The sequence below is a fragment of the Lutra lutra genome, chromosome 3, assembly GCF_902655055.1.
Source record: "Lutra lutra chromosome 3, mLutLut1.2, whole genome shotgun sequence".
Lineage (NCBI taxonomy): Eukaryota > Metazoa > Chordata > Mammalia > Carnivora > Mustelidae > Lutra > Lutra lutra.
The window spans coordinates 50,402,269-50,426,548 of NC_062280.1; the positions used below are offsets into that span (position 1 = coordinate 50,402,269).

A 24,280-nucleotide genomic window follows, 5' to 3' on the forward strand; every position below is an offset into this window, starting at 1 on the left:
ATGCAGCAGTTATGGAACTGGCTGTTGCTTTTCCTGTGTTGTCCTCTGAGATACTTTCATTGGTGGGTGGGGCCTACAGTCAGGCCTGATGTCTGCCCCCAGTCCACTGCTGGAGCTGTGGCTGGGCCGGCGTATGTGGTTGTCTTCCCCTCTCCTGAGGGCAAGAGTCACTGTGGAGCAGTGCTGGAGCCTGTCAGGGCTGCTTGCACACTGCCAGGCTTGTGACACCACTTTGGATGGGCTCTGGCCAAGGGCATATTGCAGGGCAGCTCTGTAGGAAATAGTAGGGATGGGGAATGCAGTGCCATCCATCCAGCTGTGCATGCTGATCCCACAGTTGTTTCTAAAATGTTAGCAGCTAGCCATAAGGGAAGCTTGCTGAACACACTTTAGTTCCGAGAAAGCCTACATTTGTGGATTTGTAATGGTACTTTTTAATTTTTTTTAGTGAACTCTAAAGTAATGGATTTGCTTTACTGAAATTTGTCGATAATAAAACTATTAAAAATAAGTTAACAGTCATTAGATCAGTGGTGTTTATTGCAGAATGACAGACTTTATTACTAGCTTATCCACTGTTTATATTGACTATCACCTTTATAACTTCAGAACTGGACTAGAATTAAAAGCATCAGCATTCAGTAAACAAGGAAAAGGTGAGTATTTCTGCCATTTATCTTTAATGTGTTTAACATGTTCAGAATCCTTGTTTAAAAAGTCAAACATTTTCATAATGGAGACAGACTCTGGGCTGATACAGCAATAACAGTGCATAAACTTTTAAAATGTCTATTCTATAATTAAACTTCCTTTAAAACACTATGGAAATTTACTAATGACAATTTTAAAAATGAACCGATGGGTTTAATGTTGTCTCTTAAGTTTTATGTCCACGTCCAGAAAATAATGTAGTAAATCTGATTAACATTTGTTTTAGTGGAGAATTACTGAGGTTCATGTAGAAACAGATTAAGGGATGGTACAACTATTAATCATACTGACACAGAAAAACCATTAGGCAGCTTGAGGACTTAGGTAATAGTGGAGAGTCTGAACGGAAATACTGACTGCAGATCGTGCAGGTCCTCAGACAGGTGCGACACTCTGACATGCTTATTAAATAGCCTCCACGTAGTTGGCGGGCAGCATGCCGGTCCTGCCCGTCCTCTGCACAGTGCCGTACATCCAACCTTCATCAATCGCTTGGACATTTACAATAGCATCTCCATCTCTGAAGGACACCTCATCTGCATCAGCAGCCATATAGTCGTACATGGCACGGAAGATTTTCTGTTTATAAGATGAAAAAAGGTAAAAAAAATTTTGTATTAGATTTGCATCAACCAACCTGAATGCCTAATTTTAAGATCTCTTATGACTTACTCCACAAATTTAAGTTGCACAAACAAGAATGTGCAGCTACCACCAGGAAAGTAAGTATTTGGAAATCATTCATCTGGTAAGGGATTACCATCCAGAAAATACAAAGAACTCCCAACCATTCAATACTGGAAAAAGGTGGGAGGGGAGGTTGGAGGCAAAGGATCTGCATTCTCCAATGGAGATGTACAAATAGCCCATAAGCTCATGAAAAAAATATTTGGCATTACTAGTCTCAGGGAAAACCACAATAAAATACCACACGACACATTAGAATGGTGATAAAAAGAAACAATAGCAGGTATTGAGGAGGATGTGGAGAAATTTTATAAACTGCAGATGGGAATGTAAAATGGTGCAGCCATGTTGAAAAGAGATTTTTGGGGGTGCCTGGCTGGCTCAGTGGGTTAAAGCCTCTGCCTTCAGCTCAGGTCATCATCCCAGGGTCCTGGAATTGAGCCCCACATCAGGATCCCTGCTTAGCAGGGAGCCTACTTCCACCTCTCTCTCTCCCTGCCTGCCTCTCTGCCTGTCAAATAAAGAAAAATCTTTAAAAAATAAAAGTTTTTTTGCAAGTTCTTCCCATGGTAAATACAGAGTTACCAAATTGCAGTCCTATGTATACCCAAGAAGAATGAAAACAGGTCTGCACAATAACTTGTACATCTACATTCACAGCAGTTACCATTTATAGCAGCCGAAAAATGGAAACAACCCAAATGCCTGCCAGCTGATGATGAAGGAAAAAGGGTGGTAATTCCATACAGTGGAGTATTTGGTAACAAAAAGCAATGAGTTACTTTGTATGACAGAATTAGATGAACCTCAGAGCATCAAGTATTTCGTTTATATGAAATGTCTTGCAAAGGTGAAGAAAGAAGTACATTAGTGGATCCCTTGGATCGGATGGTGGGGGAGGGAGAGGCTCAGGAAGGAGAGTGACTTGATGAGTACAAGCGTTTTGTTAGGGTGATGAAATGTTAAAAAATTAGATTGTAGTAGTGGTTGAATAACTGTAAATGACAAAATCAGTGGACCTGTACACTTCAATATGACTGGAATAGTATATTAATAATATATTCATAAAACTGTTTGAAAAAAGAATGAGTTTATTTTGCATATGGCATTTTCTTCCCTTTTGAGAAAGCAGTACTGCATGTATCTTTCACCCTGGGAATTTGGGAGCAGACTAGTAGTAAAAGTTTCTAAAAGCTATCCTCCACATGTCCAAAAAAACACAAAAATCTGTAACATGATAGGGAAAATGGGGAATTACTAATGATTAAGCATAAAGTTTCAGTTAAGCAATCTGAATAAGGTCTAGAGACCTACTGTTCTGGAGATCTCTAGAGATGTGTATGTAAGTTGGATCTGCAGTGAACAAGAATGTAAAAAATAATTTGAATGTATCAAAATAAAAAATTCTGATTTTTGTGCCCCTGTTGATTTGTAATTTTTTTAGGGTCCATTTCTGGACCTCATCTATTTTCATATCTATTCCCCTGCTAAATCCATATTTAATAATAGCTTTTTTTTTTAAGATTTTATTTATTTATTTGACAGACAGAGATCAGAAGTGGGCAGAGAGGCAGGCAGATAGAGAGGGAGAAGCAGGCTCCCTGCTGAGCAGAGAGCCCGATGCGGGGCTTGATCCCAGAAACCTGGGACCATGACCTGAGCCAAAGGCAGAGGCTTTAACCCATTGAGCCACCCAGGTGCCCCTAATAATAGCTTTATAGTATGTTTTGCTCTTATCCAGTTAATAATTTTTTAAAAATATTTTATTTATTTATTTGAGAAAGAGAGAGAATGAGGAGGGAGAACAGCAGAGGGAGAAGGAGAAGCAGGCTCCTAGCTGAGCAGGGAGCCTGACATGGGGCTCCATCCCAGGACACGGGGATATGACCTAAGCCAAAGGCAGATGCTTAACTGACTGAGCCACCCAGGCTCCCCCAGTTAATAATTTTCTATTGTCTTTTTCAAATTAGATCATTCTTTTTTTTTTTAAGATTTATTTATTTATTTATTTGACAGAGATCACAAGTAGTCAGAGGGGCAGACAGAGAGAGGGAAGCAGGCTCCCCATTGAGCAGAGAGCCCAATGCGGGGCTTGGTCCCAGGACCCTGGGATCATGACCTGAGCCGAAGGCAGAGGCTTTAACCCACTGAGCCACCCAGGCGCCCCATTAGATCATTCTTTAAAATAAATTTTAGGATTAATATATAAAATGCTTCTAGGATTTTGACTAGAGTTGCCTTGCATTTATGACTTCAGGAGAGATGACAATTTTATAAGATTCTGTTCCTGAAATATAATGGGTCTCAATACTTGAGATCTTTGTCTTTTAGTTAATAGAGTTTTCTTCATGCAAATATTTTTTTCATATAAACACTTATACTTCAACCCTGAAGAATTATGTTTTTGTGGCATTGTGGATGAATCCAAGGTTTTAAACTAAGAGTTTTTAAAGTAGTCTGGTGAACTGTAAGCATGATTGATCTCTTCAATATAGAGAGATCTAAGGGAGATCTAAGGTAATGACAAATTTATATGTGTGACACATGCACACATGTACATATTCTTGAAGAATGATTACAAGCAGCAGATACTTTAATGTAGTAGGACCAGTGAGCCCCAAAATGATCATTTTAGTCAGTTTGAGTTTGGTAACAAAGGGTTTCTGGTATTTTTGGTAACATGAGATGTATTAAAAGAGCATTTCATAAAATAGGTTTGGCTGAAAAAGAAAGAACAAAACCCCACCCAGAATACTATTAATCATTACTGCACATTTGGAAGGTAAGAATGACTGGAGTAAGCTCTTGATTGGTTACCTACCCCAGCAGTAGATGGGTGAGATGGGATGGAGGATACTGTTGTCTGTTGAGTGGCAACTGAAGATGATCGCTGTTGTGGGAGCTCCGTGGTTTTTGCATGTTTGTAAGCTAAAAGGTGGAAGGAAGGTAGTTTGTAAGAAGAAAAGGTGATTAGACATCACTTAATTTGTGTCAAACAGCTGAGCAGTGCCTTCTTGTCCCCTAACTTAAAAAGAGTGATTTCCAAGAAAGGAGGCTCTAATAAAGTTAACGAAAATAAAACATCTGGTTTCATGTACCTCTCCACAATTCTAGTCTTATCTCATCAGAAAAAATGATCCGGTTTTGTTTGGTTTTAGTTTTTTAACTCAAAGCATCTGCGCTGGTAACCAGGCAAGCGGGCAGGCTGCCCACTTTTACCTGAGGAGGTTGCAGAGAAGAAGACCCCGCCGCCGTCACTGTAGGTGGAGAGGCGCTGGTCAGCGGCTTCCGAGTGCTCAGACTTGTCCTCGCCTCCACTGATGCTCAGTGCACTGGCCGACCGGGAATGCTCCCGGCTCCGGCGCTGCGCTTGCGCTGACGGGAAGGGGGGCCGACAGGCATGAAATTGGCGCGAATCGGGTGGGTTCATTGCTAGGCATGATATCCAGTAGATTCCCATGAATTAAACCCTCAAAACCCTATGTATGGTTGCCATCCTCATTTCCACGTGACAATGTAAGTACCTTACCAAAGGTCACATAATTGCTGAATTGTACAGCCAGGTTCAAATCCCAGAGGCTGTGTTGGACCACAACTCCTTCCCTCCACCCTGCCCATTTTCCTGGCTCACAAAAACTCACATTCAAACTCCACCTTCAACTTCTCCATAATGTCCTCCTTCACTTCCCCAAATGAATTCAGATGCCTTTTACCTGAGTTCCCACAATTTGTGTGCTGACCTTTTAAAACTGCATGTCAGGGTGTAACCACTTATTGACTTCTCTCCATCAGCAGATTAGAGTATAAATCCTTTAAGGACAGGCATTACTTACTACTCTACATTTTTAACATGAAGAGAAGACATAAAGGCATGGCTTATTTTGTTGAATTAACAGTCTTCCTTGATGACATGAGTCTTCGGAAGGTTGCCAGAGGTCAAATTCATTCTCTTCCCTTTTGTTTTTTTCCCCATTATTTCTCGAAAGAAAGATGTACTACTTTTTCTTCTTTAGAAACAAAATGGTAATCATGGGGCCTGAAGAAGATTTACACAGAGGCAGTAAGACAGTCCTTTCCCTGACTTAAATTTGTCTGGAAAATGATACCGTCCCACTAGTCAGCAGTGTTTTTATGCTGAAGGACAAATCAGGACACTGATAACTCTAGTTCCCTAGAGGTCATTGACACTAGCCCATTAAATGGTGACCTTCATGTTGTATGCTATAACATACCATTAATCATGTGTAAGCTTCGTGATTGAATGTTGTCTTCTGCTGGATCATAGTCAAACACTGAGCCAGGATTAGTACGCCAGACACGAAAACCTGCAAGCAGGTGAGATCAAGGGTCAAAACAGGTGTTCTTGGAGGACTCCTAATAGCTTGGAAAGCAAGGCATGAACTTAACCACAGGAGGACAAACACCAACTTAGCTTATTTCTGGTCCTGACTTCTCAGAGAACAAATCCCAAGGTAGGAAAGATACCAGCTTTGCAAGCTGTGAAATAATAGTTTGGTTTTACAGCTGGTGAAAACACAGGCTGAAGTGCTTTATCCTTTAGCTTCCTATGACTAATGCCACTCTTATTCTTCTACCCCTTAGAGTTGATTCCCTCTGCAACCCCCAACCCAAGCGCTCATATACCTGTAATAGTCTCCTGATCCTGGTCATTCCGTTTTTGTTCCATTTCTACCACCTTTCTCTGAATACCTCGGTAGTTAATGTCACTGAAATCCTGTGTGTTCTTCTTTACTCGTTCAGTGATAGGGTCCGTCACCACTGGTGTGAAGCAACCCTTGTGTTTCTCAAAGTCTTCATGATATTTCACCTGAAATCATGAATTGATTTTGTGAAAATACAATGGTGTGATCACTTCCTTTTCCACACGATCCAGCAGACTGGCCAATCACTCCTTAGAAATTGCTGACTCACCGTTGAGATGTGGCGTTGGGTTTCCCGCACCCGTCTCATCTCTGGAGTGTCTAAGACATAGGCAGCTTTGCCTTGTATTTGTTTCCGGAAGCTATCAGAATAAAGAACCTGATAGAGGAGAGACCGTGAATTAAGTACAGGTCATGGTAGTGTTCTAATTCTGAAGCCTTAAAAACTTTTCCAACACATGGAGATAAAAGTAGCTGGGGAGGGAAGCTTGACTCATCTGAAAGGACCCAGTGATGCCCTTGACTAACAGTAGAACAGATAAGCATGAGGATGAATGGGCAGGACTCTCCTTAGGAGAGAAAGGACATATTTTGACTTTGAAAGTATAACTTTCATTTTCAAAGGACACAAGGCATAGAATTTCAAAGAGGATAGGAAGAAAGTATTCTTTGGAATTTGCTAGGAATTGCAGCACCAGCAGATTGTATGGTATTTGACACTAGATGGGATTCTGACATTCAAAACTACTATCCTTTTAAATTTTTTAAAGTTCAATTAAGTAGTCTCTGCACCTAGCATGGTGCTTTAGCTCATGACCCTGAGGTCAAGAGTTGCATGCTCTTCTGAGCCAGCCAGATACTCCAAAACAACTACCTTTCCAACAAGCAATCATTTTCATAGGTTTATGCCCAGATTTCATAAACCAATGTTAATACAGAAATCAAAGTCCTCTAGACATGAAAAACCCAAAATATCAAAGCCAAAGGCGGCATCCATCTCAGAATATTACCTGTTTCATAAAGTACCTTAAAAATAAAGAGGAGCAGGAGATTGAGGATGTTAGGAAGTCAATTTGTTACAGTTGGTTATGTAAGACTACCCAACCCCCCAGTAAAAGAAAGGAAGACATTGGCAATTGTTATTTCTTAGTATGATCATTTGGAATTTAAAAGCACGGTTCTGTTAATTTTAAAGTAAATTTTCAGTTGAATAAGGTGCACAAAAATTTTTATGGTGTTAAAATGTTATTTTTCAAGATGTTGCATTTTTTTTTTATTTTAGTGTGTTTCCCAATTGAATGAGAAAGGCGTGTTTATATGTTAAAATGTTATTTTCCAAGTCGTTGCACTACTCCTGTGTTTAATCCTCAACAATACCGAGCTAATGTTTTCTTGGTTGCGCTTAGCTCGCTCCATCTCTGGAGTAACAGGTGTCGGAGTTGCTTTTCTCATATTCTCTTTGTATAATACCTAGAGGAGCCAAGAGAGCATCCAGACATCAGAGAGCAGAAAACCAGTTCTGAAAACCGTCATCTAGCTGGTGTTATGGCTCAATTAAATTACACTCTATAAGAAACACGTCAGGAAGATAAAGCCATTAAAATGTTATTGTATAAAGCACAAGATGAAAAAATAATTAAATCAGGTTGAGCTGGTAGGGTGGGGTGGGTTGGTTTGTTTTTAAGTGGGTAAAGAAGAATTTTTAAAAATAAATGGAAGGTTTTGGAAAACTGTGAGATAAATTAGTGATATAACCATATTTGCCAGGCTTATTAAAAGTGTAACAATTTCTTTTTTTCCTCTCCGAAATACCGAGCTAAAGTTTTCTTGATTGCGTTTGACTCTTTCCATCTCAGGAGTAAAGGGTGTAGGGGTCGCTTTCCCCAGGTTCTCTTTGTATAACACCTGTGAGATACAAAGTCGGACCCGAAAATCACGAAGAGGTAATATTCAAGCCATTCAACATAATCCAATTTTGGGGTGAAAACTCCATATTTAATCTGTTACATGAGTGAGAACAGCTCTCAAGAAGAAAGCTTAAAACCAGTTAATGGCAATAATAAGTGTTGTATATTATTTACAGGAGATTCTTAAAAACTGGCATTTTGCTTGTTTTTAACCTGGGATGGAGTTAGGAGCAGGCCAAACTGCAGGGGTTACTTTGCAAAATTAAAAACACTTTCGTTTCTCAAGACAATACCGAGCTAATGTTCTCTTGATTGCGTTTGACTCTCTGCATCTCTGGCGTGACAGGGGTTGGGGTCGCTTTCCCCACACTTTCTTTGTACAAAACCTACATGAGTCCAGTGGATCCAAAAAGGCAAAAGAAAAAAAAATACAGTTACCAAAAGATTAAATGGAATAGATAATTTGTTATGAGGTTCAGGGTGCCAAACCATTTGGGCAATAAGGTTAGGTGGAAAGGAGCAGGTTTCTAAATGAAGTTGAGTGTAGTTACAGCAAGACACATATTTCCAGGAAAGGACCGTGCCCTGAAATCCTGGCAGACTGCAAGACAAAACTTGCAGAGTACCCAAAAGGGATGAGAGAAGGCCTTCATTTCACTGCTCATCTATGCATTTCAAGCACCAGACATATCATCTTAACAGGACTGAAGGGCATGTGATTGACTGACACTGAGAAGGTGGGGCTGCTCCCTCTATGGCAGTGGGGGACTGGCCTGTCTTGTAGCACTTAAACTCATAGAGACACATCCATAAAACTGTGGGCCCCAAAACAAGGATTCCTCCTACTCTTTTTTCCCCCTGCTGTCTTCTACTCTCTGCCTCCTGCTTTAGTTCACCAAACATATCAGTAAAGAAAAACGTTTTCAGCAATTGTATCACTAGTTGTCATGATAAATCCTTTACCTCAGTGTCTCCGTCCAGTGTCATTCATGGGGACACAGGAGGTCTGGGAGATGGCATTCAAGAGAAAGATTCTGCTAAAGTAGCATTTGTTAAAGTGGGGTCCCTGAACAGAAAGGTCAGCATCACCCGAGTACTTGCTAGAATCACAAATCATCTGGCCCCACACCAGACCCACAGAACGAGAAACTGTGGGACAGCACTCAGCAGTCTTTCCAATTTTAGTATATGTGCTGCCGAAGCGAGCACAGCACTCAGCAGTCTGACCTAACAAATACCCCGGCTAATTCTGGTGCCACGCATTTTAGTGCAGGAGAAAGCTGCAGACACCAATCACTGGAGGCCCACCAGATTCTGCCTAACATGAGCTAACATCTTCCCATACAAATCCCAACCCCCGCTACATTATAAATGTATGTCACAGAGCACAGGCTTACAGGAAATGGTTTGCTAAAAGTTAGCAGTTACAGACCACAGTGAAGACAAAACAACTAAAACTGCTAAAGCAAAAAACAGTTTGAGTGACAATTCATTTTTACGTAAATTGATAAATTATTTTCTGAAACCACTAGTGGATCTTATTTTTTTCATTTTTCTGAGAGTAGTGCCTCCAAACGAGCACATGGGGGATTTCAGATTGTTAGAACTCAATTTTGTTGTTATCCAAGCAAACTAAAAGAACAAGTGGATTTTTTTTTTTTTTTAAATATTTTAAAGTACCAAATGGAAAAGAAATGCCATTATCCTTGGAGGAGAGGATCAGGGGTTATTTTTCCCAAGGTCTCTTTGTCTAAATCTGACAGGGTAAATTAGAACCTAAAGTCAATAGGTGCAAAAACAGACAACAAGATCACAACTCCAATTTTCCAGAAAGAGCTCTCATACCTACGATGCCACCCCCCAGATTTCAGGAGTACATAAAACAAAGAGACCTTGAGGATGGTAGACAGTAAGTTTGGGGACAAATGAGCGAAAGGACATTTTATTGGAAAATCTGTTACTTCCTGATATTAGAACTTTGTAGATTAAAGCAATCTTGTTATTATGGGGTTAAAGCTAAGAGTAGCCTTCTAGGAGAGAAAGATAAATGGGATCAACAAAATTCACAAAACTTAATTTTTTTTAAAAGTAAGATTAATAAGTATTATTTTGAATCATTAAAGAAGTAGCTTTTTCTTTTCTTGCCAAAGTACCGAGCTAATATTTTCTTGATTGTGTTTGACTCTCTCCATCTCTGGAGTGACAGGTAAAGGGGTTCCCTTGCCCATATTTTCTTTGTACAACACCTGTGTAATGAGAAAAGCATCCAGAAAAAAAAAAAGTTAAGTAACATTTCATTTGTTGTAAGACTGTAAGTGTGCGTTCAACTTCCTTGTTACTCAATGACACAGTAGTCCAGGGAGCCGGGAGTTAACGGGTTGGCAAGCTGCCACAAAATACTTTAATGGCAGCAAAGGTTTGGCTGGAGAAGCAGAGTCTCCAGGGCAGCAAGGACCTCAGCTGCTGGGGAAAGGGTGTCAGTTACTCATGTTATTTCATCTATGAGTACAGTGCCTCCCGACAATCATGGGGGTTTGAGATTGTTAGAACTCAGTTTTGTTGTTATCCAAGCAAGTTAAAAATATATATATTTAAAGATAACCAGATGGAATCGCTATCAGAACTAAAATGTTTTAAAAAGTTGAATCCATAGTAGTAACATAAAAATGCAAAAAGTATTGTCCTTTTGCTAAGTGAGGTATATTAGAAACAAAGGAAGGGTAGTGGGTTTTAAAAAGGAATAAATGTTAAGTATTATATAATTATGAGGTTAAGTGGCATCTTCTTTTCACTTTCTTTCCAAAATACCGAGCTAAGGTTTTCTTGATTCTGTTTGACTCTCTGCATCTCAGGAGTGATGGAGATTGGAATTCCAGTCCCCAGGTTTTCCTTGTATAGCACCTGTATGATAAGAAAGCATCCAGAACAAAGAGAGTGATCAACCACTTTCCCCCTTTTGTGGAGGGAGTAGAAGTAGGGAGAAGAAGGGCAAAGAGGAAGAGAATAGGTAGGAGGAAGGGAAATATCAGAAGCTTCTAGATCCAACCTGTAGGAGCCTAAAGACACACTTTTAAGTAAGGGAATGCAGGAAAGAGCAGCAAAAAACTAAGAGATAGGAAAATAAAGTTTTGTTACTTTTGTTGATTGAATTAATCTCTGTAGCTCGAGCAAGAGTGCACCATGGAAGGGAACAATTAGTACCCCCCCTGCCCCACCCAGTTTGTTATGAGGAAGAAAAAGAGTAAAAATGTTAAGAGACAAAAGGAGAACCGAGGAAGTTATTTTTGATTTGGAAATGTTATTAATAAACCACATAAAGAAATCTGGGTTTTTAATAAACACTGTATAAATAAAGGTACATGTGCACAAACCTTCTTTTGTTGAGTTTCAAAAGAAGTCCAAGTATTTAATTTTTAGTTTTCATGGACATATTGGGAAGAATTAATTATTTTTAAAGCAATGGAGAGCAATGACAAGATGCTAAAAAAGTCACAATATCTGTACAAATACCAGTAGGGACAGAGAAGGTTAGAACAGGAAGTGAGGCCGATAGTTCAATTTTTGCTAAGTACATTTTTGTAAGCTTTACGTCCACTTCTAATTTGCCAAAGCAGGATAAATGTGGGTTCTTAGACACTGAGAAGGTTATGTTTTTAAGGGCTAGGATATACTACTGAACACTTTTTTTTAAAGTCAAATGATGGTATTAATGTTTAACCAAAATGGGGAAACAGATTCACAGGAAATGGCAGCATTAAGTTGTGAACAAGACATGTCAGAGTTTTTATTGGGATAAGCTGATTAGATTTAAAATATAGCCATTAATTTTTGGTTTAAAAATAGTTAAAGGGATTTTTTTTCTTTTAAATACCGAACTAAAGTTTTCTTGATTGTGTTTGACTCTCTCCATCTCTGGAGTGATGGGAATTGGGATCCCTTTCCCAGGGTTTTCTTTATACAACACCTGTACAACACAAGAAAGCATGCAGAAAAAACAAGAGCAGTCAAAACAGCCCTTTCATCTGTCCTGTAGGGACCCTAGTATGAGATTACAGACATCAAACGGGAATGACAAAGTCACCAAGTTAACCTGTTTCTTCCACACAGATCGGGATGAGAATATGCTCTGTATTTTCTTAGCTATGGTTTCAGTGCATTAGATATTCACCTCACTATTAACTCATATTATATTGAAGGTGTGTTCCCCATGTTGGGAATTAAGGAAAAAATTACAAATAATTTCATAAGAGCACTAAAGTGCTTAGTGTATAATAGGAAAATTATTTTTAAATTAGATTGGCAAACTTATCTTCCCTACATAGAACATCTGTTTTGCAGAATAACAAATATTTAAAACCCTAGGCCAAATCTGTGTAGTATAGCAAAATTGGTCCTTGTTGAATAAATCCAAGTTATGGAGGTGGTCAAGTCTGAAAGTTAATGTTTTAATACACACTACTAATTTTTTCCCCATGGAATCTTAAAAGCTATATAAACCACCCTGACAATTCTGCCTAAATGCAACTTGTGTAACAAATACTAATGGTTACTTAGGGAAAAAAAAATTGTCTGGGATCATTGGGATCATTAAGATCTCAGATATAAACAATATACTTACTCTAATATTGAAAAAAATATATAACTTTGAAAATTAATGCAAACCTTATTCTTCCAAAAGAAGAAATCATCATCGTTATCACCACCACCACCACCATCATCCCACGGGGAAAACAGTGAACATTCCAAAAGTGAAACTAATTTACATTGACAACCTCACAAAGTTGAAAGGTTGTTAGTCAACAGTAATTAGAAACGAAGGAAAACAAAACAAAACAAAAAACCAAAAGACAGTGGGACCAAAGAAAGTTACTGATCTAATCATGTGGAAGGATCAAACTTTCTGAAAATATGTGAACTCACAAAAACTACTTTGGATCAAAACCCTGCTCTGCTCCCCTGCCCCCAAAATATCCAGCTAAATTTCACTATTGACATGTGATTTTCTATCTCAGGTGTAAGTAACTCTTAAGATCCTTATACATAAGTTTTACAGACTATTACAAAATTTTTCAACAATATTAATAAAAAGTAACATTAAATATAAGTTTATGATCTGATTTGTATATTTAAAAGAAATCAGAAGGTCTGGATTTCTATTCATGGAATGGCTTGTAGCACAAGTATCAAGATAAGGCTGCTTTGGGTTCGAACACTGAGCTACTTTCTTTTTCTGTCATGTGTTTAACCAGATAGGATGTAGGTGGAGGTAACTGCCATTCCCAATCAAGAGCCACTATTTCTACATGTGGCCTTGGGTACTGTGATTCTGGACAAAGCTAACCAGGAAGCATCTTAAGTTAAGAGTCCCAAGTAAATAAGAGCTACAGTGCTTGGGTTTTTTGGACATCAATGAACTTCAAAAGTCCCAGCAGCAACACAGAAGTTGAAAAGAGAAGGAAAGGAACCAATTAAACGTTTTACGGGACTATTATGGAAGGTATAAAATGTTAGAATAAAATGGTAAGTAAATGACGTGGAAAACAGAATTCAGTTGATGAAATTTTTAAAATGTTAAATTGATTATTTTAAAGGGACTAATAGTGAGAAGTTTTGTTTTTTAGAAAATTATTTTTTAAATATGGAATTAAAGGAGCTTTCTCCAGAATACCGAGCTAAAGTTTTCTTGATTGCGTTTGACTCGCTCCATCTCAGGAGTGACAGCAATGGGGGTCCCCTTGCTCAAGTTCTCTTTGTACAAAATCTGTGTGCACAAAACCAACAGTCACATCAGTTTGGACCCATCTTTTAGGTAACTTGATCTTCAAAACAGTCCCTAAAAGTTTTTTTGTTTTTGTAATGGCATACAAGGCCAAGACAACTTTAAGAAATGGGACAACTGACCATCTTTGACATTTCATCACATACAGTGCGATGTCTGTCTGAGTGGCATTAATAAAGACAAAGCTGCCAGGCTGCAGGCAGGAGTCACTTACAGGTCTTCACTCAAAGACAGAAGGATGAGGCCTTATCAAATAATATTCAAGTTGACTGAAATTAATATCCATAATGAGCTGGTAACTCAATTAGGGAACCAGATAGAGAGAAAGAGAAAGAGGTTTGGGGGAATAAAATAAATATTAATAATATTAAAAGCTAAATAAATATTAGCTTTCAATGATCCTTAAACTATTCCAAAGGGAAGCTCATTTCTATCTTTCATGGTATACAAAAAGTAATAGCTGAGCCACATTTCTGACTTAACTGTAAATTGCTCTTCCATCTCTTGAATGAAAATATTTAAGACTCACATTCTTTTACAAAATGCTACAAACACAAGAAATACATCAAACAGAGCCAGAATAAGTACAAATAAAATTCTAGTTAACATTGGTCTTTTAAAGGGATGTTAGATTTTTACTTTCGATTTGTGTCACACCAGTTAGAAATTCCTGTTGTTATTAAAGGAGGGTTTGGGGAAGAAGGAACAAACACTGAGTATTATGGGTTTTTAAGGAAAGTGATCTACCATTATGTTTCAGGGAAAACACAGTTAAAATTTCACACCAGAACTCAAGTAAATACTAAATTAGGTTTAGGTTGAAAACTAAGGTAATATTTGGTATCATTATCTTCATTATATGAGTTTAGTAATTTTACAGGAAGAAAAACCATGTTCGTAATGTGTTAAAAAATATTATTTGAGATAAGAATTAAGGGATTTTATATTTTGCCCCCTAAGAAATACCGAGCTAAAGTTCTCTTGATTGCGTTTGACTCTCTCAATCTCTGGAGTGATAGGTGTTGGGGTTCCTTTCCCCAAATTTTCTTTGTACAAAACCTGTGAGATATAAGAAAGTACCCAGAAGACATTCAAAACAGGCACAAAGATTAAGGAAGGGAAAAAATTAGGGGCAGGTTGTTTGTATGAAGAGGGAGTCTCTTAGTGAGTATATTTAGTAAGGATAATGCTTTTACTTTTTCTTCACAACTTTAATGATAAACTCCACCATGTTAATTCTGGGGATAAAAAAGTACAACACAAAGCACTGAAGTTACAGGAAATGAGTATAATGACGGGGAATCTTGTGTTAATTCTACTTATAGTGTTTTAGATCTAAGTTTTCACACTTGTCAGTCGCTAAAAATGTTAAAGTACCACCAGAAAAGTGAATCACTTTCTGTAAGTCCAGATGGATCTGGTCAGTTAATAACACTGCCCCCCGCCCCCATGCCCCAACACACATACACACACACAGAGAGAATTAAGATGTTACTTTTTGAAAAAAGGATAATGGGTTATTCTGGTAGACTTTTAAGTGGGGAAACAGAGTTTCAAATTATTTGATATATTTGTAAATACCGAGCTAAAGTTCTCTTGATTGCGTTTGACTCTCTCAATCTCTGGAGTGACAGGGGTTGGAATGCCTGTTCCCAAGTTTTCTTTGTACATAACCTGTAGACGATAATTAGAATAGCCAAAAAGGTGAAATGACCATGAATCCTTTGGATTACAGCTACATCTGTGAGCTATGTGGTGGAAACTCCTAAAACAATCTAGCTTTCAGGTATGACATACGAGGAAGAAGGAAAACAAATTCCACAAACATTTATGTTCCTTCTTCAAAAGTGACTTTACTACCCTTGAACACTTGGTACTAAATTATGCATTTTCTATTGTCAACACTTAGAACATTCCTAAAGTGCATTAAAAAATAATAAATTCAACAATGAGAAAAACTGAACCATTTCATAACATTTAGTATTAGTGGGTCCACAGTAGATTTGTACTTAATAAATAGGTTCCTTGGTTTAAAATTTTCTAATCATATGATACTCTATTCCTTCAGGTTTGGAAAGTTTGTTTTGTATTTTCTACTGAAAATTCCTAGGGGGCGCCTAGTCTGTAGGTACTCTTAATATGAGGAAACTTAAAAGTATATTTTTCAGAAAGAGCATCTGACCTTGAAATTCCTACTGATGGTTGTTGGAGCATGTAAACTAGTGTTTCTCAAACTGAGGGAAGTCCCTGTTTTTTAGGGGTCATATCAAAGGTCTATAAATTTTAAGGAAGAGCATAAGGAACTTCCTGAACCTCTGGCCCCCTTCTTTTCCTTCTTCCCTCTTAAGAATTGTCAGCCTAAAGGAATGAATGAATTCTTTTTAAATAAATGGGTCAAGGGTGTACTTGAGAATGGATTGGGAGCAACAGGAACAGTGCAGGGGGTTTAAGTCACAGATTAATTCCCCAGATCACTGACAAACTAGGGGTGCTATCTTTGTTTTGCTGGGAAACTTTGAGGGATCTTTAAAAGTCTGCTTTTTTAATATAAACTTGTGTTTCTTTACCCAGCAAAGCAGCAGAACCGAGATCATGGATAACAGAACAAAACGTAATCAGAGAGAGACAGGAAGTTACAATCAAAAGTGACTAAAGGCATTTTTTTTTTGTGGACGCAAAACTATACATAATTTGTACCACAAGGAAGCCAGAGTATAAGAGAAGAGTGAGACAGGAAAGAGATCTAAATAATATGAACAACTTGCAAGAGAAATATCAAATGTCTCCCAATGGCAACAAAATGAGAATTCAGTCATCCAGTGACAAGCAGAATCTCTAAGACCAAGGCCCTCAGCTTTTATTGGCCATAAACTATTTCCCAAACTCCACAGGGTCTCTTGCTAGCAGCCAGCGACTGCTTGCAATGTCCTTATGGATGGGAAAGCTGAGTGGGTGAGTGAGTGAGAGAGAGTGAGAGAGAGAGACTGTGTGTGTGTATGTGTTGGGATGGGGAGCAGAGACTGGGCTAACCTGACAGAGGATGGGAGAAACGTATGCTTAACCTGATTATTTAAGGTGTGAGGGACACCCCCCGACACACATCCACTATCACAGGTGCCTGAAATTCCTCACAGAGAACATGCTTAATATATAGTATGTCATTGTGGGTAGAGGGAGGACAGCCAGCACCTTAACATACACTGCATCTGCAAAATAGCAGAAGATATGGGGCAAAAGTTCTTGAAAGGGAGAGAAGACTGCAGAGACTTCACAAGTCTACCTAGAGTTTTTCCAGACAGAGGAGAGTGTCCCAAGAGACACATACATGCAAATATATACACTGGAGAAACACAAAATATTACATATGATATTATGTAATATTATATATGTATGTTATAATTATATAAAATTAAAATTTATATACCAATTATCTAATATATCATAATATACATAAAATGTATAATACTTTGTCATTTTTATGCTTATATCTTTTAACTCTAGGTCAGTCCAATAACATAATTTCTACCATTGGCACTTTTTTTTTTTTTTTAAAGATTTTATTTATTTATTTGATAGATAGAGATCACAAGCAGGCAGAGAGGCAGGCAGAGAGAGAGAGAGGAGGAAGCAGGCTCCCTGCTGAGCAGAGAGCCTGATGTGGGGCTCGATCCCAGGACCCTGGGATCATGACCTGGGCCGAAGGCAGAGGCTTTAACCCACTGAGCCACCCAGGTGCCCCGACACTTTTTACTCTAGAAAGTGCAGGCGTGATCATTAAAGAAGCCAAGTCCCTTCTGCTCCTGAATGGTGTGAAAACAGAGGTTTCTTAGCTAGGACGGAGGGAGGTTCACACCATTCCCAGCCCACCATTCACCCCACTCCCGGAGCTAGGGAGTAACCAGGAGGTGGCTGGGTGCACAAATATGCTGAGCCCACGGGCCATTACCGAGCTAATGTGCTTCTGTGTCTCTTTGACACGTTTTACTTCTGGCAGGTCAGAAATTGGGGTTCCTTGGCCAATAGCTTCCTTATACTTCACCTGCAAATATAAAAGTGGGAACACGTACATGTGTTTGGTTAGGAGCTCTGCAGTTTGTAAAGTCACAGTTAAATAATACAAACTCTATACTTAGTGTGCACAGGGCTCCATTCCAACACCGGGTCAGGGAACAATGCCATGGGCAAGGACTCTTGGTCGCTCTACTGTCCGTTAGGGGTGAGGTGGTTAGGGAGTCCATACTCAGACTATAGCCCCTTATCTTTCCTGTGCACTCAGATGTTCTATCCAACAGTTCGTTTGGCTAGGACAAATACGTTCACAACATATATCCAGGAAGTTTGAATTTTCGACTTTAACATATTCTATTTTCTTACAAGTGACAAGGAGTCTCTCCCTGACTAAACTTCAGTCAGGGTCCTCTGAATCTTCTTCCCAAAGAGGCCTCGACTTTTGGATTTCCGAGTCTATCTCTGTATCACCTGATTTTAGCAAGAATCCTGCTAAGTCAGTTTAGCCAGAAAACCCCCTACCCTTGGTATGTCTTCACCCTTGATATCTGACCAAATTCCTTACTCCACCAGCCCCACCAGGCAATGTCTGGTCACCCTGGCCTGCCACCAGCAAAAATCATGTTAGGCAGGTTCAGGCAGAACCCCTCTTACCCCTGATATTTTCTCTGATTTTCTATCGTCCCCCCGGGCTCCTTTTCCACCACCCCTCTCACCGCCCCCCCCAATTAGAAATCCTTACTCTTCCTTGCAGTTTTTGGAATTCAGCCCAGTTCCATACTGAGATCTCTTTCCCTTATTGCAACAGTCCTGAATAAAATCTGTTTTGATCACTTTAACCACTGTCCAGCTCTGGTTTGCTCTGACACAGGCCTCTTCATTTCCCACAGGTAACCTCCCTTCCTGCCACCTGCCTGGGCTGCACTGACTGGGGAATGGCCCTCACTACAGGTACCGACTTCAGCAGCTTCAGCTTTTTCTGGTGACAAAAGTTTTGAGTGCAGCTCAGCCCTCAAAGTAAATGATCCAAGGCAGGCAGAAAATGCAGCGGATGAGTCTATGGGGGAGGGACTGGGCGGGGTGGGGGGGTGGGGGGTGGGTTGTGGGGCATGTCTTTACCGAGCTAATGTGATCCTGTGTTTGCTTCACTCTCATCATCTCAGGGGTCTTTCCGATTGCCGTTCCCGGCGAGACATCCTCTTTGTATAAAACCTGGGGCATTCAGAATCAGGACAATGTTACACAGAAGAAAAGAAAGCCCAGCAATTCCTGGAGGAAGACTAGGAAACATGGCTTCTGTGAAAACAAAGGACACTAGAGAATGTTCTTAGCCGTGTGCCAGAGGATCTGACGTCTTTCACGTCAGCATCAGAACTCCTGCCATATTTACAACATGGACAACTTTCCAGATCTTTTTTTTTTTTTTTTTTTTTTTTTTTTTATTTATTTATTTGACAGAGAGAGATCACAAGTAGACGGAGAGGCAGGCAGAGAGAGAGAGAGGGAAGCAGGATCTCTGCCGAGCAGAGAACCCGATGCGGGACTCGATCCCAGGACCCTGAGATCATGACCTGAGCCGAAGGCAGCGGCCTAACCCACTGAGCCACCCAGGCGCCCCAACTTTCCAGATCTTGAGATTTCTTTTAAAATTATTGTACTGTATCAATACAAGATGAAAAAAACTGGGAAAATCCTGATTTAAAAAGACCCCTCTATAGGAAACAAAATCCATTAAAGAAATGTAAAGTCATTTATTCTGGGGAAGGATAATAGGAGAAATCACAGTGTCAAAAAGAAATCCATCTTCATGGAGCAAGACAACACATGTTATTGCTGTGGGATTAAAAAAATTAAAAAGAAAGAAAAGTTACTCTGTTAGCAGATTTAAGGTGTTATTTCAAATGGTTTCTGGAGTAATATGTTTAGAGCAAAGTATGGGAAATTTTATCAAATAACCACTAGTATTAACTGGGGAGGTTACATGTTAATTGTCTGAATCAACATGAGGCTAGCATATATATATATATATTTTTTTTTACGATTTTATTTATTTATTTGACAGAGAGAGATTACAAGTAGATGGAGAGGCAGGCAGAGAGAGAGAGAGGGAAGCAGGATCTCTGCCGAGCAGAGAACCCGATGCGGGACTCGATCCCAGGACCCTGAGATCATGACCTGAGCTGAAGGCAGCGGCTTAACCCACTGAGCCACCCAGGCGCCCGAGGCTAGCATATTTTTAAGGAGGAGAATGTAAGTATTAGGTTAGCATTAAATGGAAAATAAATAGTAAATATACCGAGCTGAAATTCTTTTGATTTTCTTTAACACGCAGTATTTCTGGTGTGTCTTGAACAACTGTAACTTTTCCTTTACTGTTTTTAAGGTCACACTGGTATTGGAGCTATGAAGAAAGAGTAAACATCTTGTTAAGATTTCAACATTTTAAAATGTATTTTAAATTGTCTCTATTGTGTAAGGGAAGTTAAAATCCAAATTAAAACAAAAACCAAACGTCTATGCCATAATAATCATACTCAAATAGCTGAAGGGAAATTATTTAATAAGAATGTTATAAAATTCTTTTAAAAACCCTAAAAATGGTAGAGTGTCAAGTTAGATTTTTAAAAAATGCATCCCTGCCTGAATTAATTTTGAAAAAGACAGATGTCACCACTAATAGAAGATGGCGATAGTTCACATACAGTGACAAGAAGCCACTAACAAAGTAGCAGTGGTATTTCATGCTGTGATTTGGGGACTACAAGGTGATCTTGAAGAAGAATGGAGCACATGTTTCCTGGCCCACAGGTGAGAGTTGCGTAGGGCAGCCCCAGAGCCCCCTCTCGGAGGCGAGGCCCATTGTCTATGTCCAGAGGCACCACTGTGCCCACCTTATCCCAGGTATCAGTGGGCTGTGTCTTAGGGTCAACAAAAACTTACAAGGCTGAAGTTCTTTTGGTTCTCCCGGACTCTCTGTATCTCTGGGGTGTCCAAAACAGTCTCATAATAGGACATGCACTTCTCTGCATCTTCCTTGTACTTTTTCTGAAAACAGATTCCAAGAAATAAGGATGGTGACTGATGGGTCCGTGATCAAAGGAACGAGACTGATACAAAAAGGTGGAGATCAAGCAAAACTTTATTTCATGCCAAGCATCGAGAATCAAACCGACCCTTCGGGACCGCCTCTTACAGAGAGGGCAACCCCTCCCTGCCTTACAGACTAACTTTTAAAGGGCAAAGGCCACGTGGTTGAGCCTGGCCACACACAGTGGCCAATGAGATTATAACACACAGTTACAAAAACTTACACAAAGCTGCACAGTCATGCTAGGTCCCACACAGGTGGCCAATTGAATTACAATTCACCCCACAGTAGCTATCTGAACTAGCCTATCACCTTGGTCAGAATTGGCGCCCAAAAGGTGGGGCCCACACTCCTTGTTAGCTAGGGAGACAGTATGCATGCCCCACTGATTGGATGTCTCCACCTGGCCTGACCTGCCCTTGTATTTGGGCTCTGTTACCTGGGACTGGTTACCCGGACTTGCATTTAAATAAGTCCCCTGGGGAGGGGGGGGCAGGGTCAGTTTAAGTGTTACTGCATAAACAACAAAATGGCTGTTCAACCAAGATGGAGCTGCTCTGGCTAAATAGGCCTTTCCATGACTACCACAGGGAAATGGCCCAATGGGACCTACAACTGCCGTTCCTGCTCAGCAGAAGGAAAGTCCTTCGTGGTTTCAGGACTGTTCGTGGATGTTAGGGAGTTCTAAAGCAGAGCCCTCTCGTGGTCAGTGAGCACCAGGTCTTTTCTTTCTGGGAGAACTGAGCATGGGTATTTACTAAAACCCACTGTCACGGCAAAGACAGCAGAAGGAGGCCCTTGCTGGCTGGTCCACAGAGGAAGGTGACAGACAACCAGGCTCCTGGCAATGGGGGGTCTACTCTGAAGCGGATGGGGCTGTTTAGCCAGGAGCCACACAACCAACAGGCAGGGAAAGAAAAGCAGGAAGGTTAAGAGCCATCAGCAGGCCTCTGTAAAGCTGCTGGCAAGGAGATTTTTGCTGAGCTCTGCACAGGTGTGTTGGGGTTCCTGGCTACCAGACACAAGAGGCAGGCAGGACCAGCAGGCACTTCCAGAATGCGGCTCTGACTAGAGGCTCTACTGAACAGACCTGGGGCCACCATTATGACCAGCTGACCAGCCACGGCTGAGCCAGCTATCACCGTTCTTGGGCTTTCCTGCCTTGGTTGTGTGGAGGCCGCTGGCAGGCAAACAGACTTGATCAATGGGATGCAGAAAAGCCCATGAGGAGACCCAGCTGAAAATATCCACAAACCCTAACTGACCAGTGGATGACTTACAATGAGGCGCAGTTACCAAACAGAGAATTCCGTTAAGTTGCCCTACGCATCTTACCCCTTGAAAAACAGCCCCCCCCCCCCCACACCACCTCCTCACAGAGTGCCTCTCTGCTGTCCTGCCCTCCACCCCTGTGGTGTCTGAGGCAAACTTCTACCTAAGGTAGAATTCTTTTGCCTCAGGTGAATTCTTTCACCGCCAGGGCCACCAACTTCCACCTGATCATGGGCCCACATCTGGTGCCCCCATCTAGTTGAGAGACACCCCACTTAGGCACCACTCTGCCTCTCCTCCCCCCACACCTGTGCCATCATCCCCCGAGACTGAGCAGATTCACTTCCATTAATCTTCTGCAATCAGTGATCAGAACGCTTACTCCACCTTAAGGCCAGAGTTTGCTCTTATTGCTTATCACTGAGTCCTTTCACTTTTCTCTCCATCTTTATTTAGCTCCAGTTTCTCCCACTTTTCAGGGAAGTTTGGGTGTGGAGGGCTGAGGAAAGGCTCGCTAATTTGCAAGGGGATAAAACTATTGCTTCTACATCTCTTTCATCTAAATTGTATTACACACAAATTATGAATTATATTTATGCATTGAAAGATTTAATTTCCTCGAAGGCAACAAAGAAGCCCTTTCAACCAATAAGAAATTACAGCCTAGACTTTGAACAGGAAGCCAGTTAAAACAAAGATTTCTGGGAAGAAAGCTGCTCACCACCTTCCTTGTTCCAGAAAAAGTCACCTGAATGACTCCTCTTAGTTATGCAAACATAAGGCAGATAGTTCTCACTGTCCTGGGAAAGGGGTAAGAACAGTCCTCCTTTTCTTTTTGTTTTATTTTCTTAAGGTTAAGCAAAAGCTGCCTTAGCCGATTTGCTAAGCTAGTGCTAGTCACTAAGAGGAGTGGTTAGCTTGCACTTGGAACTTGGCGGGTATTCTGAGAGGAAAGGCATTAGGAAATACATAGTATATTATCCTGAATTTGTAGGTCTGTTCACAGTGCTTGCATTGACTCCCAGTATGAGACTTACAAGACATAAAATACATACTTTCCACTGGAAATGGAGAAGCAATTTTGTAGAAAGCACCAGTACCCCCGTGCCACTGAAAGGTAAATACTAATCTGAACCGGGAAGGAAGAAACCTGCCTGGCCATGTCTTAGGCCTTGAGGAACCTGGCGGAGGAAAGCTCCAAGAGAACAGAGTGAGCTACTTCAATCTTCCCTCGAATAGGCCTACGCTCTGGGGTTTTCCTTAAAGATGAGCAATGGGAAGAGGCTCACCATTATAGGGCTGGCAAGCCTCTCACAGCCTCAAGAATATTAGCCTCCTTCAATAAACACAACGTGGTAGTTTGGGGCCCAGATAATTTTGGTATTAAAATGCTTCCCCACCCCCACCTCCCCCCAAAAGGTTCGTTTCTTCTGTTTGAATATATCTGTTTCTTAAATAAACCATTCTCTATTGATACTTCATTTCTTATTTTAGGATATAAAATTATATGTCGCTAACGAAGGACTTAAATCCATGATTCCCCTGACCCAACTGGCCACTAAGAGATCACCTGTGAAGATTAAAAAAAACAAAAACAAACAAAGAAACAAATAAAAACAGATTTCCAGGGCCAACATCAGGATAACTAGCTTCAGAATTCCAGGGTGGGCCAGGAAACCTATACCCCCCTCTGTTTATAAAGCATAGCCCCTCTCAGGCCACTATGGCTTTATAATTCATTGCTCAGAAGACAGTTGGGAGCTTCTTAAATTGCAGATCTCTGATATCACTGAAGATTAAAACAAACAGGGGTACATCCTGGTGTATGAAAGACATCGTACCTTCCTCCATTTCTCAGAGTTATCCCTCAAGGAGGAAGTAGGGTTAGATCGAGTGGTTGCTGGGGATGCCATAGGTCAATCTGGTTAAGGAGATTGACAATCCAGGTATGGACTATCTATTTTGTTCCTTCCAGATTCACACATACAGTTTACATCCACATTATAGGAGATTTTACAGGTTAAAATACTGTTTCGTTAACACAGATGCTACCATGTAAGAGTTCCTCAGTACCTCAAAGTTCCCTCATGAAATCTATCTTAATTCTGATACAGAAATCTGACCTCTGACTCAAACTTGCATCACAGATGAATCCCCTCTCCTTTAC

The 24,280-nt window shown here is 40.3% G+C and overlaps 1 protein-coding gene across 1 annotated transcript in view; it reads right to left on the reverse strand.

Moving 5' to 3' along the window:
• Positions 1 to 508: 508 nt before the first annotated feature.
• The window catches only part of NEB (nebulin), a 179,435-nt gene continuing 155,663 nt past the window's right edge, over positions 509 to 24,280 (reverse strand). The window contains exons 130-148 of the mRNA XM_047721711.1: positions 20,694 to 20,798; positions 20,050 to 20,154; positions 18,873 to 18,965; positions 17,692 to 17,784; positions 15,327 to 15,419; positions 14,712 to 14,804; positions 13,635 to 13,727; positions 11,838 to 11,930; positions 10,775 to 10,867; positions 10,120 to 10,212; positions 8,260 to 8,352; positions 7,872 to 7,964; positions 7,437 to 7,529; positions 6,331 to 6,438; positions 6,043 to 6,226; positions 5,631 to 5,723; positions 4,618 to 4,773; positions 4,220 to 4,326; positions 509 to 1,290 (exon numbers count right to left, since the gene is read on the reverse strand). Coding sequence (XP_047577667.1) covers positions 1,117 to 1,290; positions 4,220 to 4,326; positions 4,618 to 4,773; positions 5,631 to 5,723; positions 6,043 to 6,226; positions 6,331 to 6,438; positions 7,437 to 7,529; positions 7,872 to 7,964; positions 8,260 to 8,352; positions 10,120 to 10,212; positions 10,775 to 10,867; positions 11,838 to 11,930; positions 13,635 to 13,727; positions 14,712 to 14,804; positions 15,327 to 15,419; positions 17,692 to 17,784; positions 18,873 to 18,965; positions 20,050 to 20,154; positions 20,694 to 20,798 — 2,055 coding nt within the window. The 3' untranslated portion in view covers positions 509 to 1,116. The remainder of the gene's footprint in view (positions 1,291 to 4,219; positions 4,327 to 4,617; positions 4,774 to 5,630; positions 5,724 to 6,042; positions 6,227 to 6,330; positions 6,439 to 7,436; positions 7,530 to 7,871; positions 7,965 to 8,259; positions 8,353 to 10,119; positions 10,213 to 10,774; positions 10,868 to 11,837; positions 11,931 to 13,634; positions 13,728 to 14,711; positions 14,805 to 15,326; positions 15,420 to 17,691; positions 17,785 to 18,872; positions 18,966 to 20,049; positions 20,155 to 20,693; positions 20,799 to 24,280) is intronic.